Here is a 16124-nt window from a genome sequence, read left to right on the forward strand (position 1 = left end):
TAGCAAACAGTCTGCGGAACAAGTTGGTTAACTTCTCTTTAAACCTGAAATTCATTTTCATCGCTTAAATTCAGCAATGAAATGGGCACAAACTCGAGGTGACGTGGTTTATTCAAGGGCTAGTTCCATTTTTATTTATTTATTTTTTTGTGCAGTGCAGTTTTATTAAGCGCCCAAATCCGGCCAACACTGGAGCCGGGCTGATTGCCTGATTTAGATAATCCTTCTTAGTCAAAACATGGTTGGCGTGTTGAAAAACTAAATAAACCATTAACCTACTCATTAACATAAAATAGATGGAGCAACTAAATCCTTATACAGTCACTTGCTGTGAAAAACATTTTTTTTTTTTTTTTAAAAACGGTCGAACAAGTATGTTCTTCAGACAGTATGGAGTTGGTATGGTTTCACAAAGAGAGCCTGCTGTGATCTTCAATCTGTTTTTTCTTACTGCAGAGAAACTTTTTCTGAGAGAAGCCTCTCTCACAGGCAGGTTTGTAGCTCCACCACAGAATATACAGTACATATGTCAGCACTTCAGACAACCACGCTTTGGATAACTGCACTATTGCTTTCAAAACCCAGGAGAGTTTTACAGCATATATTGGACTGCGACATGTCAGATTAAACCATCATCTGGTTGGTGTGGCGTTTAAGACCCCTCTACCCAACACACATCTGTGAGTTGAAGGAGACAAGAATGTGGTCTTTAATCTCTTAGTGCTGAACACCTGATGTGTTTAAATGAGTTGTTGTGCTCATGCATTCAGCACAGAGGAAATTAAATTAGTTACAATAATTCAATTTCAATGACTTTCAAGGTTAACAGAGAGGGACATTATTCCTGGTGCAGGGAGTTAATTCACTTAAAGTAGACAGGGTTTTCAAGAACCCGGTCACTTGGTGGACTTCAGAAAAATAGTGTCTGAAGTGAAAGTCAAGAAATGTGACATGGATATTAAGAAGTAAGAAACAATTCTGAGTACAGTCATTCACTGCTAGTTCAACTTAGGGAAACAGACTTAACAAACAGTACGTAATAGTGTATGTATTAAACAGGGTCCTGTTTTACGTAGCCTTGGTATACAGCTGTTTGTGGTGACGTCGCAATCTCCCTTAAATTTATTAAGAAAGTCTCGTTCCATCATTCTGATGTGAGGCATTTAAACAAATTTCCCACAGGAACTGTTTTGTGAGTGGAGACAAATATGTCCCCATGCGACCCTATACACGGAAAACAGCTTTGGTGACATTTGCGTGTTGTACGCCACACATTAAATTGTCCTACATTCACTTTATACACGGAAAACAGCTTTGGTGACATTCGCGTGTTTTACGCCACACATTGAATTGTCCTACATTCACTTTCTTCATGTTTTGCTCTTCATTATGCATTAGGTACTGATGTGCAGTATGTGAGTTTAGACTTAGACTGAAAAAAGAGTTATTTTGTGGCATAGAAACAGACTTGTACAAACTAATTTCGTATCACCTAGTTTAGACTTAGACTGAAAAAAGAGTTGTTTTGTGGCATAGAAACAGACTTCTGACATCCCTGTATTTAATAAAATGAAACATTTTTTTCCAAATTGAACTTCTAAGTGTTATGGATAAAATTAATTCCGGTTTCTATGATCCATGAAAACCATAAAATTAACTTGTTACACTAGCAGGAGAAATTCTTTTCCCGCTCACTCCCTTTAAGTACATATAAATCAGACCCACAAAGCAACAGAAACTTTTACTTTTTTTGGTAAATACTTTTTTTTCCTGCTTACTTACCCATGGTGCAGTTGGTGGTAAAGTAGGGCTCAATCGTCGCGGTGTCCTCTTGTGGGATCCGCTGGTCATAACTGGCAGAAACTCGAAATGGCGATCCTCCATGTGTGCCCAGAGTGAGGTGGACAACTGCCCAGCTGCCAAGGAGAAAAAGAAGGAGCAGAGTCAGGGCAAGGGGCAGGCACCAGGACTGACAGAAAAACCCACATGTGCCACAGGTGTCGGGAGTTACAGTAGCACAGGCCAGGGCTGACTGAGCACCAAAGGCTTCAGAGGAGGGATTGACCAGGGCTTTAGCAGAAGCTGTCACTTCTGCTTCTCCGTTCTCTTCTTTTTTGGGGGGAGTTTGTCTGATATTTGTCTGGCGATGCATCATTAACCCCTGGAGCACACAAGGGCTCTCCTGGAGTTCTGGAGGTGTCGAAGGTGTGGTAAAATATCTTAGCTGAATTCTGGTGTGATGTTAAGCTGCAGTCCTGTTGTGAATGCTGTCCTCTCCCACCCGGCAGCTGGTTTTTCTGTGGTTCAACTTCTAACTGTATTAGGCAAATTACATGGATTTCTCTTCAGCTCTCTCTCGTTCTCTCTTTCTTTTCCCTCCTCCCCTTGTCTTTCCGTCTTTTCACTCTCTATATTGTAAACTACAGTTCGAGTCCAATTTTAAATACTTGTATTATACAAACTTTATACCTATTTTTTATTTTTTTATTTCCTTACTTATGTAGCTTACCTTGCGATGAATTGGCAACAACAGCACCAGAGTAGCTGCAGGAGTAAATGGTCATGCAACAAACTGAAATATAACTTTATTTATGACTTTAAGTCCATGATATCAAACTACGGCTGTACCAAAATATTACATTTATAGGTTTTATACACAATGTCTTTGTGAGTGTTTTTGTGTCGCCTAGCCTTTCCTCCATCTTTTACTTGTTTTCACCCTTTAAAGGAAACCGTCACCCATGCTTCATCCCACTCTTTCTGCCTCCAATCAGGTTTTTATACAAAATGATGAAAGGGTTCGTACCAAATGGGACATTATGTAAAAGTGCCACAGCACATACTCAGAGAACAGCTTTGCAATGTGGGACCCGCTCTTTGCCATATCTTATAATAGAAAAGAAATGAAGACCTAGATAAGGGCTGCCACTGTCTCCTTGATAACCTTGAAATGAATTGACAACCAAGCATTATATAGATATGGTGTAGCTGAAGAGCCACTAACTCGGTTGAAAGGCATTCTGATGAAAAATGATTTATCAAACCACAGCAGTGTGTCTTCAGCATGCAAAGGATGGATATGGATGAGTGTTTACGAAGACACACAAACTAACACTGCAGGGTAAATAACATGTCAGTGTGGGATATTTTTACAGCATTGCATATGCTTAGTGAACATATGAATGTACTTGGGATCCTGTTTTCAAAATAATGTAATTGTTTAAAACCTGATCACTGGCTCATCACGACGTGAAATCTCTCAGTCTAGTAAATTATTTGATGTCCTTCCACGTTTTATCTGCAGTAGCCCTCGCCTCACTGATTAACAGAGCAATGGATCAAATCAGAACTGCTGGAGAACGTCGCTCAAATGGTCAAACATAGTTAGCAAATTTACATTCAGGACACAGGCATAAAAATAGAAGACAAACAGCAAAAATTAGTAATATAACTCCAGAATCTTAATGGACACGACTTATCTGAGTGCAGTTAGAGGACTGTACTAAACAGAGGAAAAGTACTGGACTTTTTCTGACTTCTGCTTGGTGAAGGCTTCCCTAATGATTGAACATATTTTCCCCACAACAGAGACAATTAAACAGCTCATGCCAATAAATCTGGGATGTCAATTTAAAAAATGCTCATCCAATAATGCTCTGCCTTTCTGCTCCCTGAATCATTCATTATCTGTGCTGTAGCTCTTTTTGGCTTTAATTTGCTGTACGTGTGGCGTAGGGAGGATGTAGGAAACCACATTAAGGTTAGTTTGTTATCCACTTTCTGCTTTGCATTACCTGTGTGTCTCATGCATCAAACAACACAATTACAAGAACATGGGCAACGGTCCATGAGCTGTTGTGTTTCATACTGGTACATTACCTTAATGCAGCGTGACTTGGCTGGACACACTGTAATAGTTAGTCTAGAGCCAGGATAGGTTCCGATTTTAGACTGAACTGTTAATTTGTTTCTTATTTGCATCCTCACAACCGCTTTTAAAACTGTTTCAGGTACTGCTTTGACTAACAGTCCTATCACTATTGTATCACTGGCCCTGGAATTTGAATTTTTACTGTCTTAATTAAATCTCTGCTCTATTTTCATTTAACTGAACTAATAAAGAAAACAGTATTATTTAAATTATTTAACGATTATTTAAGTTAATGCTACATTTTAAATTGAATTCAGGTTGAATTAATTCGGTATTTTAGTATTTAAGTATGTGAGCAGTACAAAACAACATTTTGTTCCACTATGTGCCATGTTACACACCATCTGCTTTGCAGATTTAGTGATTGCCATTACAACTACAAATAATTTAAACTGAATATTTTTCGTTTGGGATTTGAGAATATCTTAGATTGGACACATGTGAGCATAGACGGCATAGCAACACAGTCCAGAGTCTGGGGGTCGCTGCTTAGAAGAGTCGATGATCTCTAATTTGTAGTGTGTTTAGGGGGAAGGCCAGCAAGAAATGCTGTTTTACACTGGGTAGCTGTGGGCTGACACCGATACCAATCCTGTGAATGGGAACGAGCATATATATATTAATATATATATATATATAATGCATAGGTGTCAAACTCAAGGCCCGTGGGCCAAATGCAGCCCGCCGAGCCGTTTTGTGTGGCCTGCAGGAGCTTAAAAAGCATTTAGTGAAGTCCATGCAGCAGAATTTCTTAACTTAAATAATTAAAAGTTTTTATAATTAATCAAATAATAATCAATTGTAGAAACATGTATTAGTCTGTTATGGAGTAGTTCCATCTATACCAGCAGTCCCCAACCTTTTTTGTTAAAAGGACTACTCAGCCAGTACCACTCGTTACTACAGACCGGTAACAAGGTACTGGGCATTTCATTTTCAAGTCTGAATGACATGTTATTTTAAAATATCGCCAGATTATCTCTAAATAAAGAAAGTAAATGGATATGACTGGACTTTCTTTGAATGAAGTAAATTAGTAAAAATCAAGTACATTTTTTCACTGTGTCCCACTGCGATTCCAAATGACCTACGGACTGGTACTGGTCCACGGACCAGGGGTTGAGGACCCCTGATCCATACAATCTTCTAGTTATAACCGGCCCCTTAAGGGGAACTGTATTGCTGATGTGGCCCCTGGTGGAAATGAGTTTGACACCCCTGATACAGTGCTTATAAAATTATAATATCACCCTCTTCAAGAGAGACTGAAATAAGTAATCAACATATTGGAAACATCTGGAAGGAGTTTCCAAGGGTAGAGCGTAATAAAATAATTGATTCACATGAGTGAAAACTAGAATCCAGACCACTGAATCGAATAATGAACAGATCAGCAGGGCTCACCACTCTGTTTAATAAAGATCAGTCTATATGTACAAGTCAAAGTGGGTAAAATCAAGGGCAAAATCAGAATGTAATGGCTACATAGTGTAATTCTTCACGCTCTGTAGAACAAACATTGGATTTGGTTGTATGATACCCATCACACCCACTGCCTGCTGTATGAGCGTGTGGCTGCAAGTCAAAACCTGTGACCAGCTCTGGCTGTGTTTAGGTTGATAGATATTACTGTGAAATTTGACAAAGTAGAAAAAAAAACCTAAAAACAGTTATTTGTTACACCTAAAGTCCCGGGAGCCAGGTAAATAGGTTTTTGCTTCTGCAGTAAAACTAAAGCAGGGAGTGGACAGTAACTGAAACTGCTTTACATGGTAATGGAATTTTTACCCCCCAGGAGATGTTGCCATAGATTGAAATCAGGTTAGTAGTTTAAGATGGATGTGGGCTCTTTTCAAAAGAAAACAAACATAAGAATTGATTGAAAGAATGGTGCTGATGTTTAGACATAGGAGACATTTTGTGGATGTGGGATTAAGTATGTGTGGCTGTGGCGGCTGTGTGTTTAAGATCTCTATTTAAGCAATATTGATTCCTGATAAAAGTGTTCTAATGCCAATGGACATATGTTATTACATGAGAAAAAATTCAGATGAGGTTAAACGATCAAAACTGACTGAAGCCTCTACCTGCACACACACATATGTATACCTACATATATACACACATATCTCCGTTTATTTAATTATTTTTATCTGCTGCATATATTGGTATCTATTTGGTACATTTTCAGCACAAAAAGAAAATTCTTTTTTTTTACATTTTGTCAGGAGGCTCTTTCACTGCTTTTGCATTTTTTTCCTGGTATCAGCCATACTCATCATTGATGCAGTGTTACCAGCCAGGGAGCTGATTTTGACTCAACAAAGATGATGCATTTTCTTCTCTTATCTGATTTCCTTTCTCTACTACCACTGTAGTTTACTGGAAAATCGTAGCATTCCAGAAAAGGAGACCTTAAATAGATTTAAGACCAAAGGGTAGAGCGTAATAAAATAATTGATTCACATGAGTGAAAACTAGAATCCAGACCACTGAATCGAATAATGAACAGATCAGCAGGGCTCACCACTCTGTTTAATAAAGATCAGTCTATATGTACAAGTCAAAGTGGGTAAAATCAAGGGCAAAATCAGAATGTAATGGCTACATAGTGTAATTCTTCACGCTCTGTAGAACAAACATTGGATTTGGTTGTATGATACCCATCACACCCACTGCCTGCTGTATGAGCGTGTGGCTGCAAGTCAAAACCTGTGACCAGCTCTGGCTGTGTTTAGGTTGATAGATATTACTGTGAAATTTGACAAAGTAGAAAAAAAAACCTAAAAACAGTTATTTGTTACACCTAAAGTCCCGGGAGCCAGGTAAATAGGTTTTTGCTTCTGCAGTAAAACTAAAGCAGGGAGTGGACAGTAACTGAAACTGCTTTACATGGTAATGGAATTTTTACCCCCCAGGAGATGTTGCCATAGATTGAAATCAGGTTAGTAGTTTAAGATGGATGTGGGCTCTTTTCAAAAGAAAACAAACATAAGAATTGATTGAAAGAATGGTGCTGATGTTTAGACATAGGAGACATTTTGTGGATGTGGGATTAAGTATGTGTGGCTGTGGCGGCTGTGTGTTTAAGATCTCTATTTAAGCAATATTGATTCCTGATAAAAGTGTTCTAATGCCAATGGACATATGTTATTACATGAGAAAAAATTCAGATGAGGTTAAACGATCAAAACTGACTGAAGCCTCTACCTGCACACACACATATGTATACCTACATATATACACACACATATCTCCGTTTATTTAATTATTTTTATCTGCTGCATATATTGGTATCTATTTGGTACATTTTCAGCACAAAAAGAAAATTCTTTTTTTTTACATTTTGTCAGGAGGCTCTTTCACTGCTTTTGCATTTTTTTCCTGGTATCAGCCATACTCACATGTGGATGATGCTGTTTCAAGTGAGCAATCGTCATAGATGCAGTGTTACCAGCCAGGGAGCTGATTTTGACTCAACAAAGATGATGCATTTTCTTCTCTTATCTGATTTCCTTTCTCTACTACCACTGTAGTTTACTGGAAAATCGTAGCATTCCAGAAAAGGAGACCTTAAATAGATTTAAGACCACAGCAAGCTGGCATACATTAACCAGGGGATTCCCAAACACAGCATGCAGCAGACAGATCATCAGATTCACCATAGAAAATGAGCCAATTTGACTTAATTACTCTGAAATACATTTATTTAGAGCAACTAATTTGTCTTCTTATCAGCTTTGCTACAACAGTTAAATTCACTCCCAGCAGATGGCCAACAATTGAATACTCAGCAAATACTCAGCAGATGCCAAATCCAAGAAAGAGGGAGAGTTAATGAAGATCTTCATGTGTCTTTTTTGAATTCCTGTGAGTAAATCAGCAGGCTGTTTAGCTAAACAGGCCCAGGTTTCATGGGAGTATGGACAGAGTAAAATGAAACTAGAAGATTATTATATTTCATTACAAGTACATTTTGTGACATTCTTGTTTGGTGGTGCTCTGTGGGATTTTTATGTCAAATATCTGCTACGGCTCGAGTATGGCTCAAGTAAAGAGCAAGTAGTGGTCTGCAATAGCTGTATAGAACACATGGTTGACTGTCTGTAAACTCTTTACAGACAGCAATAAAAAGTTTACTACAGTTGTGAATGTTACATTTTTCAGTAAGGAGTTGGTCTGTAATAAACCATATGACAACCACTGATTTGGAGATCACAGCTTATAAATGCATTACTCAGAATAACAGGGCTTCATAAAGTGACAACAAAAATGTCTACTCTGACATTAAAGTTAAAAATCAAGTTTACCTCCACTGTAACCCTTGCTACTTACCCAGAATGCAGCATTAATCATAGTAGTGATAATGTACACCATATATTAAAACTACAGAACCTCTATAAATAATGTGTTAAATGTTAAATAAAACACACAGGCAGTCCAGGATTGTATACCAGGTTAGATTTTGGACAGGGACACCTTAGAGCTGGTGCTCTGGTGAAGCTATTTGTCATCAGGAATTACCTGAATGGACAGCATGCAGAGTGACAAGTGGTATTATTAACCTGATGAATCACAAGGTGGCTTAATCAGGAACCAGTCACAATTAATTCATCATTAGTTCTTAATATGATTGTTATGAATAATCAAATAACAGCAGGTCGGTGTGTGTTTTTCACTCCTGTTTTAATTTGTGACCATTCCAAAGATGGAATCATCAATATGGAAAAAGATCAAGACAAATATGTAAACCTATAACTCAAAAGTTTACCTCACAGATCTGGTGGATATTAGTCATTACTGCGCTTCTTGATGGTGGCTATTAGAACTCCTTGAGAATTGTTTTACAAAATCTCAATGAAGTGAAGTTCTCAACAATATTAATCAGTGTGCAGTGCCTTGTAACCCATTTGACAATAGTGTCAGGCTGCTTGTCTGCTCTAGACTGACTTACTGCCCTCGTCTCAGTGAGGCTGGTCTGACGTTCTTCCTAATGTGCAAACACATGCTGGGCGACAAAGTGGTATTTTAGGCTCGAGGTTCATGAAGAAGTAGTTCCCACCACGTGTGCAGATACTGTAATAACCTGTGTGTTGCCCATGCGATCAAATTAATATCTGACGGGTCTTAAAAATAATTAATGCTATTTACTGATTCATTTTGGCAGCCCAATTGTGTTAAAATGAGAAACAAAAACAAAAACATTCAAGTCCCAAATAAGTCTTACGTCAACATACTGTTTTATTTAAACTAATTAAACCCATAAAAATAATATGTTGCTTGCAACTATCAAATAATATTGTTATCTAATTATAAACCTGTATTAAAAGTATGTTCCAGTGGACTCACCACCTGCAGGAAGGTTTGGTTGATACGGTGCAATGTGAATTGGGTGGCGACTGTTGCCCCCGCGACCCGGTAACGGATAAGCGGCTGAAAATGGATGGATGGATGGATGGATGGATGGATTAAAAGTATGACAGAAAGTTGGATTTAGCAATTCACAAGCCAAAAATAGAGAATGGATCAGAAAAACCTTAAAAAATGTGTGATGCTATAGGCAATCTGTGAGAACCACCGCTCTGAACAGTTTTACTCAGCCAACTCTCAGCTCATATGAAAAACAAATATAATGTATTTTCCTGTAAGCATCTGCAGAAGAGCTCATGAAATTGTATTATAGTTGCAAGTTGTTGCATTTGGAATGTAATGTTAGTTTATCTTGGATTCTAGAGTTTTTCATACAACTTGATATACTGTATATGATAACTGGTAGGACCTTCCAATTCTAATGCCTGTTTCAAACATTTAAAAATGTTTTCTCCAATGACAAAATGTGATGTAGCAAGAGGACTTGACCGATAATAATTAATTAATAATAATTTGACTGCAATTTGATAATTAATTAATAATAATTTGACTGCAAATGTTCTTATGTTACAACACAGCTGCTGCAACAGGCTGCCTCTTGGGGTGGGAGGCGCCACAAAGGTTGGGGTTCCTCTGGGGTTCGAACCTAGGACCCTTTGCATGTAAGGCAGGTGTGAACACCGCTGTGAAACGACGTAGAAAAAAGACAAAAAAAATCAGAAGTCCATAGACCACAAACAAAACATGTATCAAATTAGGATCAGTATCATTGAAAACTGCCAGCAGCAGCATTTTGAATGCTCCGTAGCCTAGAGATGAAACTCTGGCTGTTTTAAAAAATACAGTGTGTTATAGTAGTACAGGCAAGTAGTAATGAAAGTGTGAATTAGTTCACTCAGACCTGGACAGAAATAACTTTAATCAAGCAATCTGCCTCAGCTGGGAGAAGCTCTTTTATATAACAGAACTGACTTGTTTTTCCAACTTTAAATCAGAGTCTGTGATGACACCCAAATTGGTTACATGGTTTTTCACAGCTGGTGTCAGGGAACCATAATCGAGAGGCACGGCATGTGAAGCACCATGTGATGACCAAACACATCTTCAGTCTTTCTGCAGCTATGCCCAATCAAGCTTTAATGTAATTTAGACATTCTTACAATAAATTAATGGAGGCGCTCTGTGTCAGTGGCATAGAAATGTGTTATTCAACACTATAGATGCAGTATGAGATAGCATGCATTTGAAGTAATGCAAAGTAGGAGTAGATTTATGTAAAGAGCAGAGGGCCAAGAATCGTGCCTTGGTGTATCACATTGGGAACAGGCTGTGGACGAAACACAGCTTTCCATTTTAGCACAAAATGTTCTGTTTGCTAAACACGACTGTAGCCATCCGTTTGATACTAACACAGCTCTAAGTTGATCACTTCTGAACTAAGTCTTCACAATATCTTAATGCATCACTCAGCTTCTTCAGTAATCAATCCTTAACTAATTTGTTTTTGCTTTATAATTATGTCACAAATATTTAAATTACAAAGCGAACCTGCAAAAAAAAATAAGTGAATGACTTTAGGTAGGCGGTCTGAGGTGTTCAAACAGCTATGCCTCTGTAAATGAAAGCGCGTATCTGTCCTTGCGTGTGTGTAGAAGAGTGTGAAAATCACATGGCTCCATGCGCTTCATAATTATGACCTAAATTTAATTACTTTCCCACATACTTTACAAACCACAGAAATTGCTTGCTCGTGTATCAGCACTAGTGATGAAAACACATTCACTTTGTAGCTTACAATGCTGCTGTTTTGAGAACAGCAGACAAATGAGAACAACAGGAAACAGTTATGCTCCCTTAATCGCACTGCATCACGTGATCACTATGTAAAAAAAACAAAACTATTTTTAATGTCTTCCAAATCAAATCAAACATATTTTCAAAATCATTAGAACTTACAACATTCTAGGTGTAATAACCTGCAAATTACTCGGAAACACAAGAGTTTTTTGACGAAACTCTCAGTAACATAGTGATAAACACTAAAAATAGTTAAGGAAGGAAATCAGGAAAGTAGTAACTTTAGCAGAGTTTTATGTTGTTTAGTATTCTTGATGCAGACAAGCCTTGGAGGCACAACAGACCACTGATCATTCTGTGAGCAGTTGAATGCAGTGACGGAAGCCCTGAGGCCTCGGCTGTCGTGATGTCAGCACTGTAATCTGGGCTGTGCTGCAAACAAAAGTTGACAACAAAAGGGAACTTTAAGACATGCACCGATCAAAGTGAAAATTGCTCACTAATGAAGGGACGACCAGATTACAGCACAAATATTAGCAGTGTAATGAAACGCAAAACCCACAGTTCACTACGTACCTCCAAGTTGACATTAAGCTTTGATATATTTTTTTTGGCAGAAAAAAAATGTTTGGCAGCCAAGAACCACCAAACCATTCCCATCACCATGTGTAAAAGAAAGGCAGTGTTCGTCAGTTCTGATCACCACTATAACACAATTGCAGTACCATCTGTTCACAAGATGTCATTTTTTGTGAACTTTCATAACTCACGAGTACTTGCATCATGCAGTGCAATCCCCTTTGAACCATTTTTCCAGGTAACTGTTTTGTAGAACTGGTGGAGAACAATAGATTTGTGAGCCAACTGCCATAGTGTAGCAATGAACCAATGCTCTAATAAGAGCGAAACTAGAACGTGTGTAGTATTAGCTGAAGAGTAGTACAGTATGTGGTAGATGAAATGAGCTCTCAGAGTGAGACAAGGTTTTACATGAGCTACACTGATAAGATTTTTAGATCTGGCATTTACAATAATAAAATGGGCAGAACTTTGACATGTCCAATACCGATATATCAATCTGATTCCTTCTTTTCTCCTGAGGTGATAGTGTCACCGCTTTCTGGAATGTTGTGCAAAGTTAAGTTGAAAGTTTGGCCTTGGCATCGGATTGGACGGACCACAATTGTTTTTTCAGTGTTCAATCAGATCAAGCCAGCCCTAGTATTTATCATGTTTTTTTTAATAATTCAATTGTTTTTTTAAATATAAATATCAGATATCTTAATACAAACAAAACTAAATTTAAAAAATCTAATTAGGTTTGCTCTATACAAAAAATGTAGTGCTATAGCAAACACATGGTCCATCGAAGTCAATAGTGTCATTAGTGTTTTAATTACTGTACATGGGTTCTATAACATTTACTTAGCCAACTGGCCGATGTTCTGCTTCTCGTATCTGGCCTACCATAATGGACTGTTTTATATTCATCTTCAGTAGAGGGGTAGGACTAAAGCATAGTTTAATAGTACGGATGTGAAACCCATAAAACATGCTCAGCTCAGTGACGATTCATCATTAGGCTTCCTCTCTGCTGCTGCCAGCAGTAGATTACATGTCAAACGTTGTGCAGCCAGCAGATATCTCAGCCAGTAACCAGGGGTAGAGGAGGAGCACATCCTGTCTGGGGAGCGATGTGGCACGGTCATCCCGAGAGAAAGGCTCAAACTTGACCCTTGACGCTATTGTCCTTAAGAATGATAGCTGGCCATAAACATGCCTGACATTACAGATGTCAAACTTATGAAGTGAAACGTCAAATGAGATTAAAGGGCTAAGGGCTAAAATACTGGTAAAAACAGCTGAGGAGACTGTTTGCTTATTTTAAGTGAACAAAACGAGGTGAAGCGCAAACAGCAAATGTCTGAAAGTCATAAAGAAAAATATAAAAATAAAAGGCACTATATCACATGAAGAAAACAGCAAAAATCTGACCTGACCCAAATACTCAAACCTCCTAAGATGTCACTTGGTCTTTCTGTCAGTCAGATGTGACAACAATTAACCCCTGCTGTCAGAGCTCATTAATGTCAGCTACAACAGTAAATGGGCTAATATGCTCTTTTAAAGGCACTGGAAAAAACAATATTAATTAGGATCAACTATCATGTACTATCATGAAGGAAAAGGCTGCTTATTTCTCCTCTTCCTTAGTTACCATATGAAGAAAAAGTCTCATGTTACTGATCACAGAGAACACATGCTGACTCATGACTAATTTGTAAGGGAAAAGGCTGATGTTGTAATATTGGTTTGGTTTCTGGAGCATCTGATGTGTATCATTTGCAGTGTCAGTGTTTCTTGTTTTTACCATTGATGACTCATCTTTCTCAACGTGGCCATAGCTTTAAAATACCTTCAAGGCAGAATCACCACAGGTCGTCTATATATGTGCCACCGTGTGAGGTCTGTCTGTCTCCCTTTTCCTCCTGTGTATTTCTATAGCAGCATATGAAACAATCAACATGCACCAACACCTTAAACTAGGGCTTCCCAAACTTTCCATGCCAAGGCCCCCAACACAGCATTAGCTTCTGGCTGGGAACCCACAGAGAATGCTACAAAATAATGCTAGAATTATTGCTAGACTGCTAGAAAACTATTAACGGACATATCTGCAGCACTGTATATTCCCACTGATTAATAACTTCTGGTCTGTTTCTTTGGTTTATTTCTTGTCCATTTTGAGCTAGCTCTGACAACCATTATATTAATCCACTGCACAATGGAGAGCATCCTAACCTATATCCATGGGAGACAATGGAAGTACTGTTTGAAATGTGCTTTCCTATTGAGCTTAGTAAAATGCAAGTTGCTATATTTAAGTGCACCAGTGAAAACGTGAAAACAACTGCACAGTTTTACTCAAATAAGTAATATTTGAGTTTTAGTATTTCACTTTTAAGGTTGAAATCAATATCTGCAATACATGAATAACAAGATCATAAATCTTGTTTTCTTTCTCTCAACCATCTTATACTTGGGAGAACAAAACACTGTGCTGAATATGTGAACACTCAACAGTTTTTTATGACCGGCTATAAAATGTGGTTACATAAAAATGTGATCTAAATAGTGTTCAACATATGGGATTGAAAACATAAAAACAAAAACAATATCCATTAACGATGTCTATACTTCAGTTGTCTGCCTTGTTCATGTTTGTTGTCTGTTGTTTCTGAATCTAAAAGCCCCCCCCCAAGATCGTCATCAGTCTTCAGCCTCCCAACAATAAAGCCTTTATTTATGTAACAACACCTTCCCAATCACATTTATCAATAGGTTATGACTGTTAGACATCAGTGAAAATGAACAACTAGTCTTTTAACTGCTATTACTTGAAGTTGCAAAAAACTCTGCATTTTTTTATTATTTACATCTCAGATGAAACATTTTTTTATTATTTACATCTCAGATGAAAATCTGATTTATTTGTACTGCACATCACTTATACAACCTTCTCGTAAAAGCATAGTTTTCAATGACTTTCAATGAACGCAGGATTTTGTCAAGCAGCAAATGACACAATGACTTCTCAACTCTAAATATTCCTGTCGACATATGTACAAAATATGTACCATGATAAAGGAATGATTTAATGTAGAAATGTATTAGTATGGGCCCCTTTTCACTACAAGTAGATTTCTTCTTTGATTAAAAAAGAATGAAACATGCAACGCTACAATGTGCGTTCTGGGCTCAGAATCACGTTCTGTGATTGTTTACCATACATGTTTGAATTTGGCTTTTAACACAAACAAACTGAACCGTTTCCAAGGGACAGTTATCATCCGCCAGTGACCAGTGAACAAACACAAAGAAAATTGAGCTCAGTGATGGCAGTAGCTGCTTGTTGGTGATTTACCAAGGCAATTACATTCTTGTTTTTTTTTTTTACAACACACCTTTCCCTGTAGTAGTCTCAGAGGAACTTGATGTAATAAATTGTGCTATCAAAGGAGTTGCCATGTTTTATCCTCACTAAAATGGACCCCTGGAGACAGCAGAAGTTGGAAGGTTAACAGGTTTATAGAGGGAGGTCAGTAAGTGAGGCGACATGGTAGTTAGCACAAAAATGTGGTAAAGAGGAGGATGCAGCAGGGAAGGACGTTTGACTTATCTGTGTAATTTAGGGGACACTGGGAACAACACTGTTTGAGCTGTGACTACATTTCCCTTGACTCACAAGGACGTGGTAGGGCAAAATTACAAATACTTTGAAAAAATCCATTGGAAGAAAAAACTATGATGGAATATTAGAGAAAAAAAGGGAAAAAAAATCAGGCAAAAAAAGTCACAAAAACTTTTTACATTTCGAGAATAATATCAACATCAACTCAAAGGTGGGCACTGCTTGGACACACGCTGTGTCGAATATTAAATGGCCTTAAAATAATTTACATTTAGGGTAATCAGCTGATAATATATAATAATGCTTAGTCAATTAGTCTCCATTATGTATGCGGCGCTCCAGAGCCAATGATCATGAACACTAATCAAGTCTGCAGATCAGTGGGAGTCAAATCATTGTTTTAATGTTAATAGAGCAAATTACTTGCAAGTAATAATAAAAAAAATGTAATATTCAACATCACTTGTGGCCATGCAGCATGTTATGGTTGCATAGTGTAGCACTTACATGGTTCCATATGAAGTGGTTTATCATGTGTGCCATACACGCAAAAGGTCCTGGGTTCGAGCCCCAGAGGAACCACATACTGGCTGTGTGGGTTGTTAAGACTCACGCTGTGAATTTCCACCCTCGTGGTGGACTTTTATCACATTTTTTAATTTACCAACTCCAGTCCAAAAAATTAGCAGATTAAGAATTAAGGATAGGATATTAAGGAATTAGTAGCTACAGAAGTGAATCATTACTCTATAATGGCCTTCTGTTGGAGTACTGTAGATGGTATGTGTGTTGATATTTGGCTCAGACAGACAAACTGTAAACAGTGTACTGCGC

General features: G+C 37.9%; 1 protein-coding gene across 1 annotated transcript in view; it reads right to left on the reverse strand.

The window, feature by feature from the left end:
- alk (ALK receptor tyrosine kinase) overlaps window positions 1–16124 on the reverse strand; it is a 124576-nt gene that overhangs the window by 55328 nt on the left and 53124 nt on the right. Inside the window, exon 5 of the mRNA XM_025055097.1 lies at window positions 1783–1916. Within this exon, the coding sequence (XP_024910865.1) occupies window positions 1783–1916 (134 nt within the window). The remainder of the gene's footprint in view (window positions 1–1782; window positions 1917–16124) is intronic.

This window comes from Cynoglossus semilaevis, chromosome 1, assembly GCF_000523025.1.
Source record: "Cynoglossus semilaevis isolate Cse_v1.0 chromosome 1, Cse_v1.0, whole genome shotgun sequence".
NCBI lineage: Eukaryota > Metazoa > Chordata > Actinopteri > Pleuronectiformes > Cynoglossidae > Cynoglossus > Cynoglossus semilaevis.